The 14,883-nt window shown below is 33.4% G+C and overlaps 3 protein-coding genes and 1 pseudogene across 4 annotated transcripts; 1 reads left to right on the forward strand and 3 right to left on the reverse strand.

The window, feature by feature from the left end:
- Positions 1–616: 616 nt before the first annotated feature.
- LOC144566391 (22.0 kDa heat shock protein-like) lies at positions 617–1,867 on the reverse strand. Its single transcript, XM_078316410.1, has 2 exons — positions 1,544–1,867; positions 617–1,132 (listed from the first exon to the last, which is right to left on the reverse strand). Exons 1-2 carry the CDS (start codon positions 1,803–1,805, stop codon positions 789–791), a joined length of 606 nt encoding a protein of 201 aa, XP_078172536.1. The 5' UTR covers positions 1,806–1,867; the 3' UTR covers positions 617–788.
- Positions 1,868–4,823: 2,956 nt separating this feature from the next.
- On the reverse strand, positions 4,824–5,591 carry LOC144566428 (22.0 kDa class IV heat shock protein-like). The gene is made up of 2 exons (XM_078316442.1): positions 5,322–5,591; positions 4,824–5,195 (listed from the first exon to the last, which is right to left on the reverse strand). The coding sequence occupies exons 1-2, from the start codon at positions 5,578–5,580 to the stop codon at positions 4,882–4,884; spliced, it is 573 nt and encodes a 190-aa protein (XP_078172568.1). The 5' UTR covers positions 5,581–5,591; the 3' UTR covers positions 4,824–4,881.
- Positions 5,592–6,640: 1,049 nt separating this feature from the next.
- On the forward strand, positions 6,641–8,556 carry EMB1513 (copper ion transmembrane transporter). Its single transcript, XM_078316412.1, has 2 exons — positions 6,641–7,058; positions 7,521–8,556. The coding sequence occupies exons 1-2, from the start codon at positions 6,678–6,680 to the stop codon at positions 8,388–8,390; spliced, it is 1,251 nt and encodes a 416-aa protein (XP_078172538.1). The 5' UTR covers positions 6,641–6,677; the 3' UTR covers positions 8,391–8,556.
- A 571-nt stretch (positions 8,557–9,127) lies between these two features.
- LOC144566395 (GDSL esterase/lipase ACHE-like) lies at positions 9,128–13,525 on the reverse strand (annotated as a pseudogene). The gene is made up of 5 exons (XR_013515181.1): positions 13,183–13,525; positions 12,345–12,556; positions 10,238–10,404; positions 9,774–10,044; positions 9,128–9,619 (listed from the first exon to the last, which is right to left on the reverse strand). The product of XR_013515181.1 is annotated as a GDSL esterase/lipase ACHE-like (transcript).
- Between the last annotated feature and the right edge of the window lie 1,358 nt (positions 13,526–14,883).

Here is a 14,883-nt window from a genome sequence, read left to right on the forward strand (position 1 = left end):
GATGGTACAAACAAAAAATTAGATATTTCATTACTGTTTGAAAAGGGAAGTCATTTTTTTAAAATTGCTATTGGAGCAAATACATCAATTCCATACTATCAAAAATGATTATTTTTATTTTTTTCTGAAAAAACACTTTACATAAATAAATGGCTCATATCTAAAGAATTTACTAAATAGAAAAAACAATATGAATAATTCAAGCGTACATCCAATTTTTTTTCTAAATCAAAATTTCGTTGTAATTTATTTTGTGGAAGGTTTAATATTTCTATTTTTTATCTTCATTGTGACTCCATTTTAAATATTAATACCTTAAAATTTAAATTCAAATATAAAATGAAATTCTCAAAATTGACCTATACTATTTTTTCGTGCACATGTAAATAAAATCGTTCAAATTGATATATATTTATTTTTCTGTACATATATAAATGAACACGAATTTTATTTTAATTAATATCAAGAGCTTAAAAAAATATTGATACCAAGAATATATAGATTGCAAAAAAAAATTATGAATGTTAATTTTGTAACTTACGAGTAAATTAAAAAGTAATGATTTTATGTACATATCTCTTAACTTTATTTTGATATATATATAAAAAAAAAAGCATTTTAACTCTCCAATAAGATCCTTTATTGATTCACCCTAGGAGATACAACACAACTACTCTCCCTCACGGAATTTCTACCTTAATCATACAAATACAAAGTAGAAGCACAAAAACAAAACCAGTAAAGCCCAGGCAAACCGAAATCAAACATCCCAATAGCCATTTTCAAATTCAAAGTTCAACCCTCTTAGTTTCTCCAACACTACTAGCCTTCTCTTTCTCCTTGACCTCGGTCCGGTCCTCTTGATCAATGCTAACCACCTTTGGTCCTTTGATCTTCTCCGGTGCCAGTTTTGCAAAATTCAAAGTTAGAACACCATTTTCAAGTTTGGCCTTCACCGAATCAAGGTCGACATTTTCAGGCAGCCTGAATTGACGCCAGAATTTACCATAGGTGCGCTCGACACGGTGCCAGTGCTCCCCTTTTTTCTCTTCTTCCTCCCTCTTTCGCTCGCCGCTCACACGTAGGATTCGGTTGTCTTCGACCTCTATCTTTAGATCTTCTTTCCTCATTCCTATAAAATGTGATTTCATTAATTTGAGAGATCACCTCAAATGTTGTAATTTGCTAATTTATGACAGTACAATTGTAAATATAAGGTATAATTAAACCAGTTAAGATGCTCATAAAGTTGATCTAATTCACTAATTAATTGATCTCATGTTTTCTCGAATACAATTATAAAAACATAAGTTGCCTACAAATCTAAAAAAATAATTAATAAACAAAAAAAAAACTGCCACCTTAATTTTTTTCCCGTGACTGAAACATATATGTACGCACTTTTACAAAAAAAAAATGTTAACATTAAAATTCACCATGATTTAAAATTTAGATTAGATTTTAAATTTAATATCTGTGTGATTGATTAGCTCAAACAAAAGTTTAAAAACCATGATTTACATGATTTTTTTACACAACTCACCTGGCACATCTAACACAATCTCATGAGAATTGGGAGTCTCTCTCCAATCAACCCGAGCCAATGCCACCGTCGCCATGTCATCACGGTCCAGGCCAAACGGCACACGCTCTAGAATCTTAAACGGGTCCATAAACTGCTCCGACAAGGAACCTCCACTCCGGCGATCAAGCCATGGCAGCAGTGATCCCACCGATGGCGACACTACACTAAGTAACAGCACCATTGCTAGAAAACCAGATACAAAGACAGTGCAACCTCTCATTTTGTTTCTCCTTTTTGTAGGGGGAATTAACTTCTTTTGAGAAGAATTAAAGATCTAGTTAAGCAATGCTTTAGCTAGTTTTATCTTTGAGTATAATTTGAGAGCGATGGCGGGGTTTTATAGGGTAGGGATGGAGAGTGACACGTGGCAATGAGACGGACGAGAAGGTTCGAGGTTGCTGATGATGACCTGGCGAATGGAAAGTGTGGAGGAGTCCAGAGAGTTCAAGGCAAAGATCGGTTCATGATTTAATTTGGGCCGTCCGATGAGATCCGGCCACATTGTTGCTTTCTGGCTAGCATTTTATTTCAATGCAAAGCAGAAATTGTGAATTAATAAATTATTACTTTTCTTATTATTTAAGTAATTTAACGACTAAAAGTATTTACGCAGAATCAAATAATCAGCATGAAATTGTACCATCAGAGAAATAAGAGATATTTATTCTTATAATTATGGAGATGGTCCTTTTTCTACTTGGTCTATAATTGTAGCAATTATTTAATATCTATCTATATCCTTGGAAATTACTTCAATATTTAATAGAATAATTTTAGGGTATATTTTCTAAAGAGGAGGATTCCATTGTCTTCATATTTCGTACTTCCATCGTTTCTCTAAATGTGAACTGTCCATTAAAAAATTTGATGAACGGTTCATATTTAGAGGAACGACGGAGACATAAAAAATAAAAAGTAGAAATAATGGAACTCTTCTCATTTTTAAAAGACGATAAATATTTTTAATAACAAGATCAATTCTTTTAGCATTTATAATATGAAAATTTTCATATCTTCAACTCCATACATTTAATGGAGGATAATAATTTCTATCTTACTATCAGTAAACTATCGAAAATATATTTCTACTAAACTATTACTTAACCATTGGATTCTGTAAATTTAAACATGTATATACAATAAAATCACTCACTATAATATATTATAATATCTACCATGATCGTTCAATTTTATAAATATGCAACAATCTATGTAATCTATCAAAAAATTTAACAAGCTTAAGCTTATATATTGAATTAACAATTATATTTTAATTACATATAATTTTTTTATTTTAGCCTAATATTCCAGAACACTCCCTTTGCTCTTTTCCTCTAAAGCGAAAAAAAGACAATTAGCAAACTCTAACCGCCCCTTCTCTCATCCCCCTTTTTGTTCCATCCCTCTTATTTTTATTTTTTTTAGATCTCAATCTAACACAATAATATTTTTTCTCTCTCATATCTATCTTTTAAATTGGAAAATGAAACAGAGAGAGGAAGTTGAGCGGAGTGAAGTCAAGAGCATAATATTGTCCAAACTCGAAACATGAGTGCTCATATTTCGATCGGAGTATGGTAGTGAGTAGATTTAGAACAAAAGCAAATTCAATTATAAAAAGAGATGATGAATGAAGTAATAGAGAACTTAAGTGTAAATAAGTAAAATTAAAAGCTAAACTAAAAAATTATAAATAGAGAACTGGTCTATAAAATAGATAATATGTAAAAAAGAGAAGTGATCTACTCAAGAAAGGCAAGCAAACTAAACCTAACATAACAATAGGGGAACTAAGCTACTAAAGTGAACTAAAGAGTAGTGATGGGCACAAATGGCATAAGACTTGCTAAAGAAGGTATGATTCGGATATCATAAAAACACGATAAAATTTGTTAGTGAAAATTGAACTCATAACTTTATAAACACATAAATAAATAAAATTTTAACCACTAAATTACAAACACACATTAATAACTTTATAAGAAAAATTAGACTATACAAAAAGGTAAAAAAAAAAAAAATTAAATTAAATATTAATATACACAACTAAAAAATATTAAAATTATAGAAATAACACCTTCTAATATATATACACATAAATTTGCTCTTGAGTAGGATTAATTAGACGATTAAAATAATTTACATAAATATAAATTTGCTTCTGAGTAGAATTAAACGATTAAAATAATGCATATGATTTCATGAGAATAAATTTAAATAAAAAATAAAAATAATTTAATTCGTAAATATGTTTTTTTATTAATAAAATTGTTTCACTTGTAAAATATATTTTTTATTAATAAAATCATTAGTAAATGTTAAAGTCACTAACCTCTAAAAAATAATTGCATTTTAAGTTAACTAACATTGTAATTACCAACATTAGACAAAATTAATTGTCGATCCCTCTGCTAGTAATTAAATATCGCATTGTTCATATCAAATTATCTGTTATCTTTTGTAATCCAAAATCTAACAAAGTCACATCAGAAAACAAAACTATATACCAGATATAGGAAAAAAAATGGTACATATTTAAAGATTTATATCATTGTCAACAAAAAGAAGTTGCATTAACAAATCAGTGTCACCCAAAGTATGTACTCGTCAGGAGAGTTTTAAATTTATTTGAATTGACCAATTTATTAAAATAGATTGAAAAAAATAATAACTTTGTGATAAACAAAAGAGAAATCAGATTCCAGTTTACTAATCTATGAAAAATTGATGACCTGCTGGAGAAATTTACGTACCCAATCTTAATTATTTTATAACATACGCCTATAAATAAATAAATAAATGTTTTTCCATGATGCGTAAACAGACAGATCGCCAAATTTTGTTGTAGTCGAGGTAAGATATTTTTTTGGGAATATATAGTTGCCAATACAACACTCGGGGCAATATAAGTAGAAATACATAATATAACTGATTTGAGCACTTTTCATTTATGATAAAAATTTATTTCAGAACTTCAATTTAGAGGCCATCAAAATTTCTTTGTTGCTAAGCTTTACTCAAAAAAGAAAAAAGAAAAAAAATTCTTTGTTACTTGATGATATTGGAAAAAGAAAATCACAATATGCGAGAGAGAAAAAAACACACTATATTGTCAAGATATATATTTATTAGTTTTTTAGCCCCATCTGATAGGTCGATGCATTAACTCGTAGATGATACACAAGCAAAAAAAAAAAAAAAAAAACCATTAAAAGACCAAACTAAACGCAGAACCTTAACACTTGAAATCCCCTGAATTAAAAAACCCCTGCAATTACATTTTTCATTTTTCCACCTTAGCTTTTTGCAATACCAAGCTTCTCTTTTCCTTCCCCTTCTCCTTCAATGCTTACTATCTTTGGTCCCTTGATCTTCTCCGGTGCCAATTTCTCAAAAGTAAGCATCAAAACACCGTTCTCAAGCTTCGCCTTTATCGATTCAAGGTTGGCATTTTCAGGCATCCTAAACTGCCTCCAGAATTTACCGTAGGAGCGCTCGACTCGGTGCCAGTGCTCACCTTTCTTCTCCTCTTCCTCTCTCTTTCTCTCGCCGCTCACTCGTAGGATACGGTTGTCCTCCACCTCGATCTTTAGATCTTCTTTCTTCATGCCTGTTCACATTTTAAATCACCATCAACTTAATTTTCAAATCTTAAACTTAAATTACTTTGAATAATCCTGATACGTACTCTATGACTAATTTAAGTATGTAATTAACAGCTGCAATGAGATTTTACCTGGTACATCAATGACAATCTCATGGGAATTGGGGGTCTCCCTCCAGTCGACTCGAGCCAATGCCAACATGGCCACGTCATCATGGTCAAGACCAAACGGCACATACTCTAGAATCTTAAAAGGATCTGTGATCTGCTCCGACAATGAGCTGTCACGGCGGTCAAGCCATGGCAACAGTGACCCTGCCGATGGTGCAACTGCACTCAGTACATCTAGTACCAGTAGAAAAAGAGGAACAAAGACAGTGCATTTGCTCATTTTGTGTATGTCTGCTTTGTTTGTTAGCTAGAGGTGTGGTTTTATTCTTTTTAGTTTTCTTCTTGATCATTTGAATATGGTGGAGGCTAGGTATATATAGCATCGGGATGGAGAGGGACACGTGTCGGTGGACAGGGACGAGAAGGTTCCAGGGCAACGGAGATGAGCAGGGTAGTACAGAGGTGTCCAGAGCTTTCATGGCTAATGTAGAGACTCTCTCCCTCTTTTTCCTTTTTTTTCGTCTAAAATTAGTTTTGGGCCATTTAATGGATAGGCCCAATTGAGAAATGTATCCATAGACAAAGTTTTATGAGTAAAGCTAGCGTGTGACATGCTCACCAAGAAAGTTTGGTGAGCATAACTCCAAAAGTATATCGGATTGACGTCAAATGCCAAATCCAAACCGTTGAAATCCATGTACTTCATGAGTGATGCATATACATGCAAAATTTTGAAAGTTTCGAGTTTATTTGCTACACGGTCAAGTGGTCAAAGAAATAATAAAAATTGAATATATAAAATAACTTATAATAAAATGTTCATTTCTTTGACCACTTGACCGTGTAGCAAATAAACTCGAAACTTTCAAAATTTTGCATGTATATGCATCACTCATGAAGTACATGGATTTCAACGGTTTGGATTTGACATTTGACGTCGATCCGACATACTTTTGGAGTTATGCTCACCAAACTTTCTTGGTGAGCATGTCACACGCTAGCTTTACTCAAGTTTTATATCTTAAAACGGCTTTACAGTAATTATGAGTAATCCAGGCCCACTCATTCAAGAGTCGATCTGCTTTACAGAAGAAAATAAGAATTCCGATCCCCTAAAGTAGCTCAAAGTTTGAGTTTGGATCCACACCGTCTGATCAGAATCTACACGAATATTAATAAAATTCCGTTAACACTATCACGCACCGCATTGACCGGATTCTAATCGAGCGATCCGGACCAGCCGTCCGTGAATTCTATCTTTCGTGCGAGACGTAATAACTCTTTCTCACTCAGACAATAATAAATATTCACAATTCCGAGGTCTTCGAGGGAAAAATCCTCGATCTCTTGGTTCATACCGCTCTCTCATCCTTAACCATGGCGACTGCGTTTTTTCCTTCATCCATCTCAACCCAAATTCGCCTCAATGGAATTCATTCTCTATTCATGTCCTCCACCTTTCTTCCCCCCGCTACCCCAATTCTCTCCACTTCGACCTCCAACCGGAGGCCACGGGACATGGTGGTGCGCATGGGCGGTGGGCCCAGGACCTTCCCAGGTGGGGTATCCAAGTGGGAGTGGAAGAGGATGCAACAAAAGAAAGCAAAGCAGTTGCTCAAAGCTCGACTCCTGAGAGAGCGCCAGGTTTATGAGATGCGAAAGAGAGCGGAGCTGAAATCGGCATTGTCTCAATTGGAGAGACCATGGGAGGCAGTTCAAAAGGCGCCAAAATTATTCTCTGTCGGTGCTGATGAACAGGTTGTTATTGCAAATGAAAATAATAGTATTGCTACTGAACATTTGTTATGCCTTTGCAATTAGCCAAATTGATGTTACAACTAACCCTTAATTGAATCCCTATCAACACTAAGTTGTTGAATTAGTTAAGATAAAATCAAGTCAACACATGAATTATACTACTAAATGCCAAATTAACAGGTAAAGGTTGAAAGCTGTGAACTGTGTATATTATATTGGTATAAATGTTATGTAATGGTATCAGTGCCCTATTCAAATTTGTCCAACCAAGTGTTAGTCAAATCTTGATTTATGTGGGAATTATTGTTAATTGTAAATTTTTGCAGTTAGGTGTCAATCATACAATTCATCCTCAATTTTACAATTAGCACTATTCAAATTACACCGCTTTTCCTAAGGGTATTTAAATTCCACCTTGTGATTTTTTTCTTAAATATTTATGTTTTCTCCTGATGCGAGCAGGTGAAAACCCTGGCAGATCGTTTTCAGAAGCCAGGAGGATTTGACATGTGGAATGAAAAAGATGGACCCCGGATCTTTAAGAGACCTAATGAAGAGTTACCATCTGTGAGATTCTTCCCCAAAGGTGCTGTGCACAGCATCAAACCGTACACCAAGGAAGGAGAGGAGGTTTCAGCACAGGAGCAAGGGGAAGCATTGAGGTTTGATGATTGGATTGCAAAGGGAGCTGGTCATATCAGAAAGACCAGGTCTTGGAGAGAGAAAAAATCCGTTGATATGGAACGCGCTCAAGGTGTTAGCCAAAATGTTTTGAAGGAGAATTACAATACTAATCAGAGGAGAAATAGTTCATATGGAAGGAACATGATTGATGCAGAGGTCACAAAAGATGCTCAGGATAACAAATCAAAGAACGTTAGCACAAAAGCGGATAAAGCAGGTAATATGTATAAGAGGAATGCAGTGAGGAATCAGCACAGTTTCCGCTCTTTTGGAGAGAAGCGAGGTGGTACACAGCGCACACAAGGTGCTCGTCAAAATGTCTCACAGAATGAGATGAGATGGAAGCCAGTAGAGCAAGATGGAGATGGTAAGTCGGAAAGGAATGGAAGATATGCTACTACTGGCAATAGAAGGCACAGTTTCCGCTCTTTTGGAGAGAAGCGAGGTGGTACAGAGCGCACACAGGGTGCTTGTCAAAATGTCTCACAGATTGAGATGAGACGGAAGTCAGAAGAGAAAGATGGAGAAGTTAAGGCGGAAAGTAATGGAAGATATACTACTAATGGCAGTAGAAAGTTTCAAACAGTAACTACTACATTCAGGCCTAGCTCTTTTTTGTCTAATAAAGAGAGAAGGATCGAAAAATAAGTTATACAGTGCTATTAAGCATTCAATGAAGAATTCTTTGATGTAACTTATTAGGTATTGTAAAAATTTACTTGTTAAAACCCTAGAATGAGATACAATCTTTTACTGGGGACAGCCAAAACACTGTATATACTAACTTTTAGACAATATGACCCCTCATAAGTTACATTGCCTTATTCAATGGAATTTTATATCATCAAACTATCTTCTACATTTTTCTTTTGTGGTCATGCTATTTTGCTTGGTTTCTGAATCTCACTAGTCTTGTTCTAACAAAGGTCATACTGCATTTTGAATTGAACCATTCATGCCCAGGTTGTAAGCGTGAAATCTCACCTGGCAGGGTGAAAAGGTTGACTGAATGAGTTTGTACGTAAAGTGTGTGCATAGAAAAGGTGTGGGGATCAAACATTCTTAAAGCAGTTCATAGTAGTAGGTAATTTACATTTTTGTTCTTTATATTACATTGCTAATAGCGAAAATGATGGTACCGCACTTCACCTGGCTTTAGCATTTTCATCTTTCAACCTTGTTTAATCTCTATTACTGTAGTAAAGAACTATGTTGATACTCATGTTCTTTCAAAATGCTCAGCACTTTCTGATTATAGAAAAACAAATACTGAAATCCCTTTGTTTATTAGAAGAGGAGCTGTGTTCCAATAAAATAACTAGAAGTGAATAGAGAGTATCAGTGATAGGAACTCAATGCAAAAGCAGTAAATTATTTTGAGTAAAAACAGTGTGCAAAAAGTAACATTAATGAAGAGGCTTCATGAGGGAAATAAGGCTCCTGATTTAAATAAAAAAAGTTATTAACATTGTCACACATTAGCTGAACCTGATGGATATTAAACAAGGCTATTGATTATTGAAAAAAAATATTAACATTGTCACACATTAGCTGAACCTGATGGATATTAAACATGAAATGTAAATTCTGATGGCTTGAATCTGCCATGAAATGTCAATTTCCATGGCAAGCATGGACCAGGGGATAAGGCGGGTCAGAAAACTGACCCTTAGAAATTCTGTCAAAAACCCACTTGTTTGCAGCCTCAGTGTAATGCGGTCCATCCCAATTGATACTCTTTTGCGGATCCTTGCATGATTTTGCAAGCAATATGTCAACTCCATTGACAGTTTTAGTTTGACCGCACCTTGCTGTTGCGTTGTAGTTGTATTTGTTGTCTCCATTTCCACAGCAGACTTCAAGAGGATGCTCAAAACCTGCTTGTAAAGTAATAACTTTGTTGTTGTTTGTTTTGTAAGATTCTTCTTTTATGTTGGACATATTTCATGTGGTCTTTAATAGTCTTAATTTTTTTAAACAAAGAAAATTACTAGATAAAATTACTAAATGGAAAAGAAGAATCAATCCTACCATACTTGCTGGCATGGGTGATGAGGTGGTACTTGGCAGAGTAAACATCTACCAGTGTCAGAGCAGCAGCAGGTAGATCCTCTCTTAATTTAGTTACTGTTTTATTAAGCATGGCATTGAACTTCTTTGCCAGTGCATTGTAGAAAATACTACACCCAGCTTCGTCCGTTTGTTCTGGTCCCACCGGAGGTCGAACGAGCACATAGGCCAAACAACCTAACGGACCGGTATTATGGATCCAGAAATATCTCCCTCCAGCTTGGTATATCTCCTATATTACAACATATATAATAACATAATCAACCTCTACTGCTAACTTAGTACCCAATATGTTAAATAGAGAGATATTTTGGAGCGGGTACGAACTGTGTCAGTTGTAATGAGCCGTTGACACAAGACTCGCTGTAAAGACAACTTCCATTTGGAAATTATGGATTTTTTAATGGAACTGATCAGAGATGTACCTTTATCACAGTGGCAAAGCGTTGTAGGGCATCTTGGAGATAATTCTCAGGTGACGTGTTGGGAGAAGTAAAGAGAATAGCAGTGAGGTCATTTTGGCCTATGTCAATTGTGTACAATGCCTCTGCGAAGTACTCTGGTCTTGGCATCATGCATTTCTTTATTCCTCCTATATATATATATATACATTATCATATTTACTCGTATCAGAATAAATGCCAGTTAGCTGCACTCTACCTATATTGGTCTTTGAAAAACAAACTTTTTGCAACAAGGAGAAAAGATAATACAACGGTACGATGGTTACCTTCTATTTTTGGTACTGTCATTTTAATGGCAAACTTATGCCATTATCCTATTCTGAATTGGGTCTAGGTTAGCACTCCGTAATGCAGAATGAAGCTTTTAATACCATCATAATTGTATATATTAAGTAAAATTGTTTTAATCTTCACATAATCTTCAATTTCACAATGAACCTTAAAGAACACGTTAGATTGAAATAGATTAACAATTAACAAACATAACAGATGAATGAGTGTCTCTAACGTCATGTTGCGTTATAGGGGCAGAATTAAAAGATTTAGATTAAAGGACTGAAATATAAAATGTTACAGGGGCATAATTAGAAAATTTAGATTGAAGGGCTGAAATATAAAATGTATAAGGTACGTTTGTTAATTGCAAATTTTTTTTTTTTTGATATAGCAGCTTTTCTGATATAGCAAATGTTTTTTTTTTTTTTATAAGGTACGTTTTCTAATTGCAATATATTTATTTTTCAAAAGACTGGAATATTCTGCGGTTAACATTCGATGTTGTTCGTTCTCTACAATATATTTTTTTTTTTAGTGTAAATTTGGTTTATTTTTTTTTACTGTTTGACTGTTAGAGCTTAGAAAATAGGTACTGCAGTAAAATACTACTATTTTGCTAGTATTGGTTTGACGTATATCTACCAAAATTATTTATTTTAGAAGTAATAAATATTTTTTAATGAACCAAAATGATGACAAAACTTTTTTGATATCACAGATAAACCACACTATATTATGCAGTTCCTTTAAGAATTTTCCACACTATATTATGCAGTTCCTTTAAGAATTTTCCAAAGGAAATTGTTCGAGATCACAAAAAAAAAAAAAAAAAAAATGCACGTACTAATTCTATACATTTCTTTAGAATATATTTGCCAAGACACTGCAAAACTGGTGCGGTTCTAGTGTGATTTCTTAGAATGTCAAAGTGTGTTCCTTTTAATTTCTTAGTAACAAGATTTGAGAATAATTTGCGAATTATTCGATTTGAGCCGTTGTCAATCAATCCGCGTATTATTCAGTATACTCGAATTATTTGTGAATTTTACGAATTATTTGTGAATTACACCTGAATTATTTCTAGAGCCAAAAAACTTCCTGGTATATATATTTTTTTGGCTCTCTTGAACTAAAATCTCCAATTCAAACTTGATGTATAATTTCGAATTATCCTTGGATCATAAATTTTTTACTTCTCCGAACTTTTCCAGAATCATCAAATTGTCACTATGGCCACAACGCCAGAAATGCGAAGTTATGACCTGTGATACACTTTAGAATCACATCAATTATGCAGTTTCTTATCAAATTCTTAAACAAGCCGGAACTGGGTGCGATTTATTCTATGACATCAAACAATTTTTTGCACATTTTTGCAATCTTCACCATACAAAACAACAGGTGGCTGGTTAATACCACATGCACATGCACATGCACATGCACAACTGAAAAGTTATTTCACAGAATCAGAAATAATGCATATATCACATCAGTTGAAAGTCAAATAAGATATTTAATTATATAGTTCCCACTTCTTGTGTGGTTCACAATTGAATGGTATACACTGTACATAAAGCAAGGAAAAATATTGTTTAATTTAAAGCTGGTGACAAGTGATGAACCAGACCACTGCACTCTTGCCTCAATAGAGGAATAGACTGATTTTACCATGTATATATCAGACAGGTCAGATATGTAATAATTAGCAAGAGACCAATAAACAAGGAAAAAGGAGAAGAACAAAATCACATATAAGAGATGAAAAAGAAGTGATAAGAAAAAATAAATTTACCTTGTTCATAAATAAGTTGAGAGCGGTTTTTGAGTTGCAAGAACTGGTGGAGTTGAACAGCAAGAGAGAAAAGGGGCTAAAGAACCCCAAAGGGAGTGTAGAATTTTGCTCCAAAATAAGAGATAATGTTGTTGCAAAGTTGGCGCCATGAGAGAAATTACCACCTAGTGCATCCAAGTAGGCTTCCACATAAGGCAACCCCAGCTTTTCAGCTAATTAACACACCATAAAAAGAAAATCATATTAGAGAAAATTGTCAAATTTCATATTAATGCGGCCACCTGAAAAATGAGGAAATATAATATGATATATAACAAATTGAGCAGTTTATTGAAAGATAATGCAGGTATATTGCGCTTTTAGTTTTAAAAGAAAAGAAAAAATTGTGCAAGCAATCAACTAAATGGAAATTATTAATTTCTGTTTGTAAATGAAAATAAATATATGTATATTCCTTTTCTAGACAACTTTAACCAGATACTAAAGAATATGAGACATGAGCTCTTTTATTAACTAAAAAACTTTAAGTGCAGTTAGATATTAGCTCATTATATATTATGTAAGAAAGATTGGCTTCTAACAAGTAGCAGCAGCGATTGGGGATCCATTTTGAAACTGTTTGGTTACTAAATTTTGACTGGCCGGTACATAAGGTTCATATCTCTGTACCACGTACCAGCCTTCCTTTTTCATCTTGTTTTCCCCTATCTAATATTTTCCACCTTTCTCTTAACTAGCATATATTTATAATCATTAAGCTATCTATTACTACAAGTTTTGTCAAAATAAAGCGTCAAAACCGCCATATTATTTTCCAAAAGGAGAAAAAGAAAGAGACCTATGAAGTCAATGAGGAGACGGCCATCGGCATATCGACCCGAAGGCGCCTTAAAGAAGGTCTCGCCATTAGGTAAGCGGATGGGGTCAACTAAGGAGGTGGCAGACAAGCCGCCCGTGTCGGAATTCGAGTCACCAAAGTTGAAAATGGCAGGAAAATGGCATGGCAACTTTGTGTTGTAGGCTGAGACAATGAGGAGTCCTGGTAAGATTTGAAGCAGGAGGAGAACTCTGTGGAGCATCATTGGTTAATTGGAAATGATTTTGTGTGGTACTGTTTCTGGCGTTTATGCTATTAGTTAGTTTATAGAAGAGCTCTGGTATTGTATTATTATTTTTATTTGACCCTTTCTCTCTTTGTTTTAAGTGGATTTTTAAGTTTGGAGCATAGGAAAATATTTGAGATTTCCTTGTAAAATGTTGTTAAATTATTGAGTAGACACATATTTATTATGTATATATTGGTATCCTGATTGTGATAGCTCCAGAGTTTATACATTGGTTGCATTGATTTGTTAGACTTCATTTTGGCTGTTATTATGCCCCAAAACTTATAATTTGTTGTTTGCATAATTGGCTACATTTCCATATAAAATATTTGCATTTAGATATTTCCTATTCAAACATTAAAGTATATATATTTATCCATCAATACTTCACTATCTTTTATAGTTTCCCTTAAAACAATTAAGATTAACGAACTTTTTGTATAAAAAAAATATGAAAGGACATATTTGTCCTTGCGATGAAATCAATAGGATGATTTAAATTTCTCAACAGAATGCCTCCCTCTCCCCAACTTTTTTCCCTTCTTTTTTAAAAATCAACCATTTAAAATTTTAAATGCATGAGAATTTTATTTGATGACAAATGGATCTGTCCATTCTGAGCATACACTGGAGACAAGCAACTGGACTTGGAATCTTCCTCTTACCAGAATTGCTGAAACAACTCTCTAAGTCCAGATCTAGAGTTAGTTTCACCTTGCTTACTTAATCTATAGATAAATACAGCATTGTCTATATAAAGCAGATTCTATCTTCTCATCGAAATAATGAAAAACAATTACAATAACAGATGAATATCCTCTAGCCTCTGTTTATAAATTTTGACAGAAATTTTTTCGGCTTTTAAGATTTAACCCTTGATATCTATTATTTCATAAATATTCTTCATCGCATTATTACAATTATGTGAGGAGCAATATTCCAAAATTAATTGGTTAAAAAGGACAAAATTCAATTTAAAAATGAGAAAGAATATTATTCGTTACAGAGCTAGTAATTATGACTCAATTAAATAATTTAAATGTAAAAATGAACCTTAGTTTTATTTTATGTTACGAGAAATGAACCTTAGAATTTATAATTTGTTCGGTAAGTGTAGAATAATCAGCATTAGTTAAACTTAAATATATCCATTGGTTTTGTTTTCACTTATGACTTGTTTGATATCAACTCTAAATTATATATCATTTTTCAATTAATAAAATATTCCCGATTTAGAACGAGATGAAAAAAAGTTGAATTCATGTATTAAATTTGGAAAAAAATATATATATAAATGCGACAAAATTGATCTTAATTACGTGTCAAAAAATAGTTTTACAAAGTGATTCATTCTTTCATAACTACATGTCCCGGAATAAAAGAAGAGAAGATCAACTTACCATTATTTTAGAGCACATTATTATAACTATCTA

This window comes from Carex rostrata, chromosome 15, assembly GCF_964058835.1.
Source record: "Carex rostrata chromosome 15, lpCarRost1.2, whole genome shotgun sequence".
Taxonomy (NCBI): Eukaryota; Viridiplantae; Streptophyta; class Magnoliopsida; order Poales; family Cyperaceae; genus Carex; species Carex rostrata.

Excerpts from the sequence above, each read along its gene's own strand:
- LOC144566391 (XM_078316410.1), bottom strand. The coding sequence starts at position 1,805 with ATGAGAGGTTGCACTGTCTTTGTATCTGGTTTTCTAGCAATGGTGCTG. Across the intron at positions 1,133-1,543 it reads GATTGTGTTAGATGTGCCAG|GAATGAGGAAAGAAGATCTA; the intron begins GTGAGTTGTGTA and ends CACATTTTATAG.
- LOC144566428 (XM_078316442.1), bottom strand. The coding sequence starts at position 5,580 with ATGAGCAAATGCACTGTCTTTGTTCCTCTTTTTCTACTGGTACTAGAT. Across the intron at positions 5,196-5,321 it reads GATTGTCATTGATGTACCAG|GCATGAAGAAAGAAGATCTA; the intron begins GTAAAATCTCAT and ends AAATGTGAACAG.
- EMB1513 (XM_078316412.1), top strand. The coding sequence starts at position 6,678 with ATGGCGACTGCGTTTTTTCCTTCATCCATCTCAACCCAAATTCGCCTC. Across the intron at positions 7,059-7,520 it reads CTGTCGGTGCTGATGAACAG|GTGAAAACCCTGGCAGATCG; the intron begins GTTGTTATTGCA and ends TGATGCGAGCAG.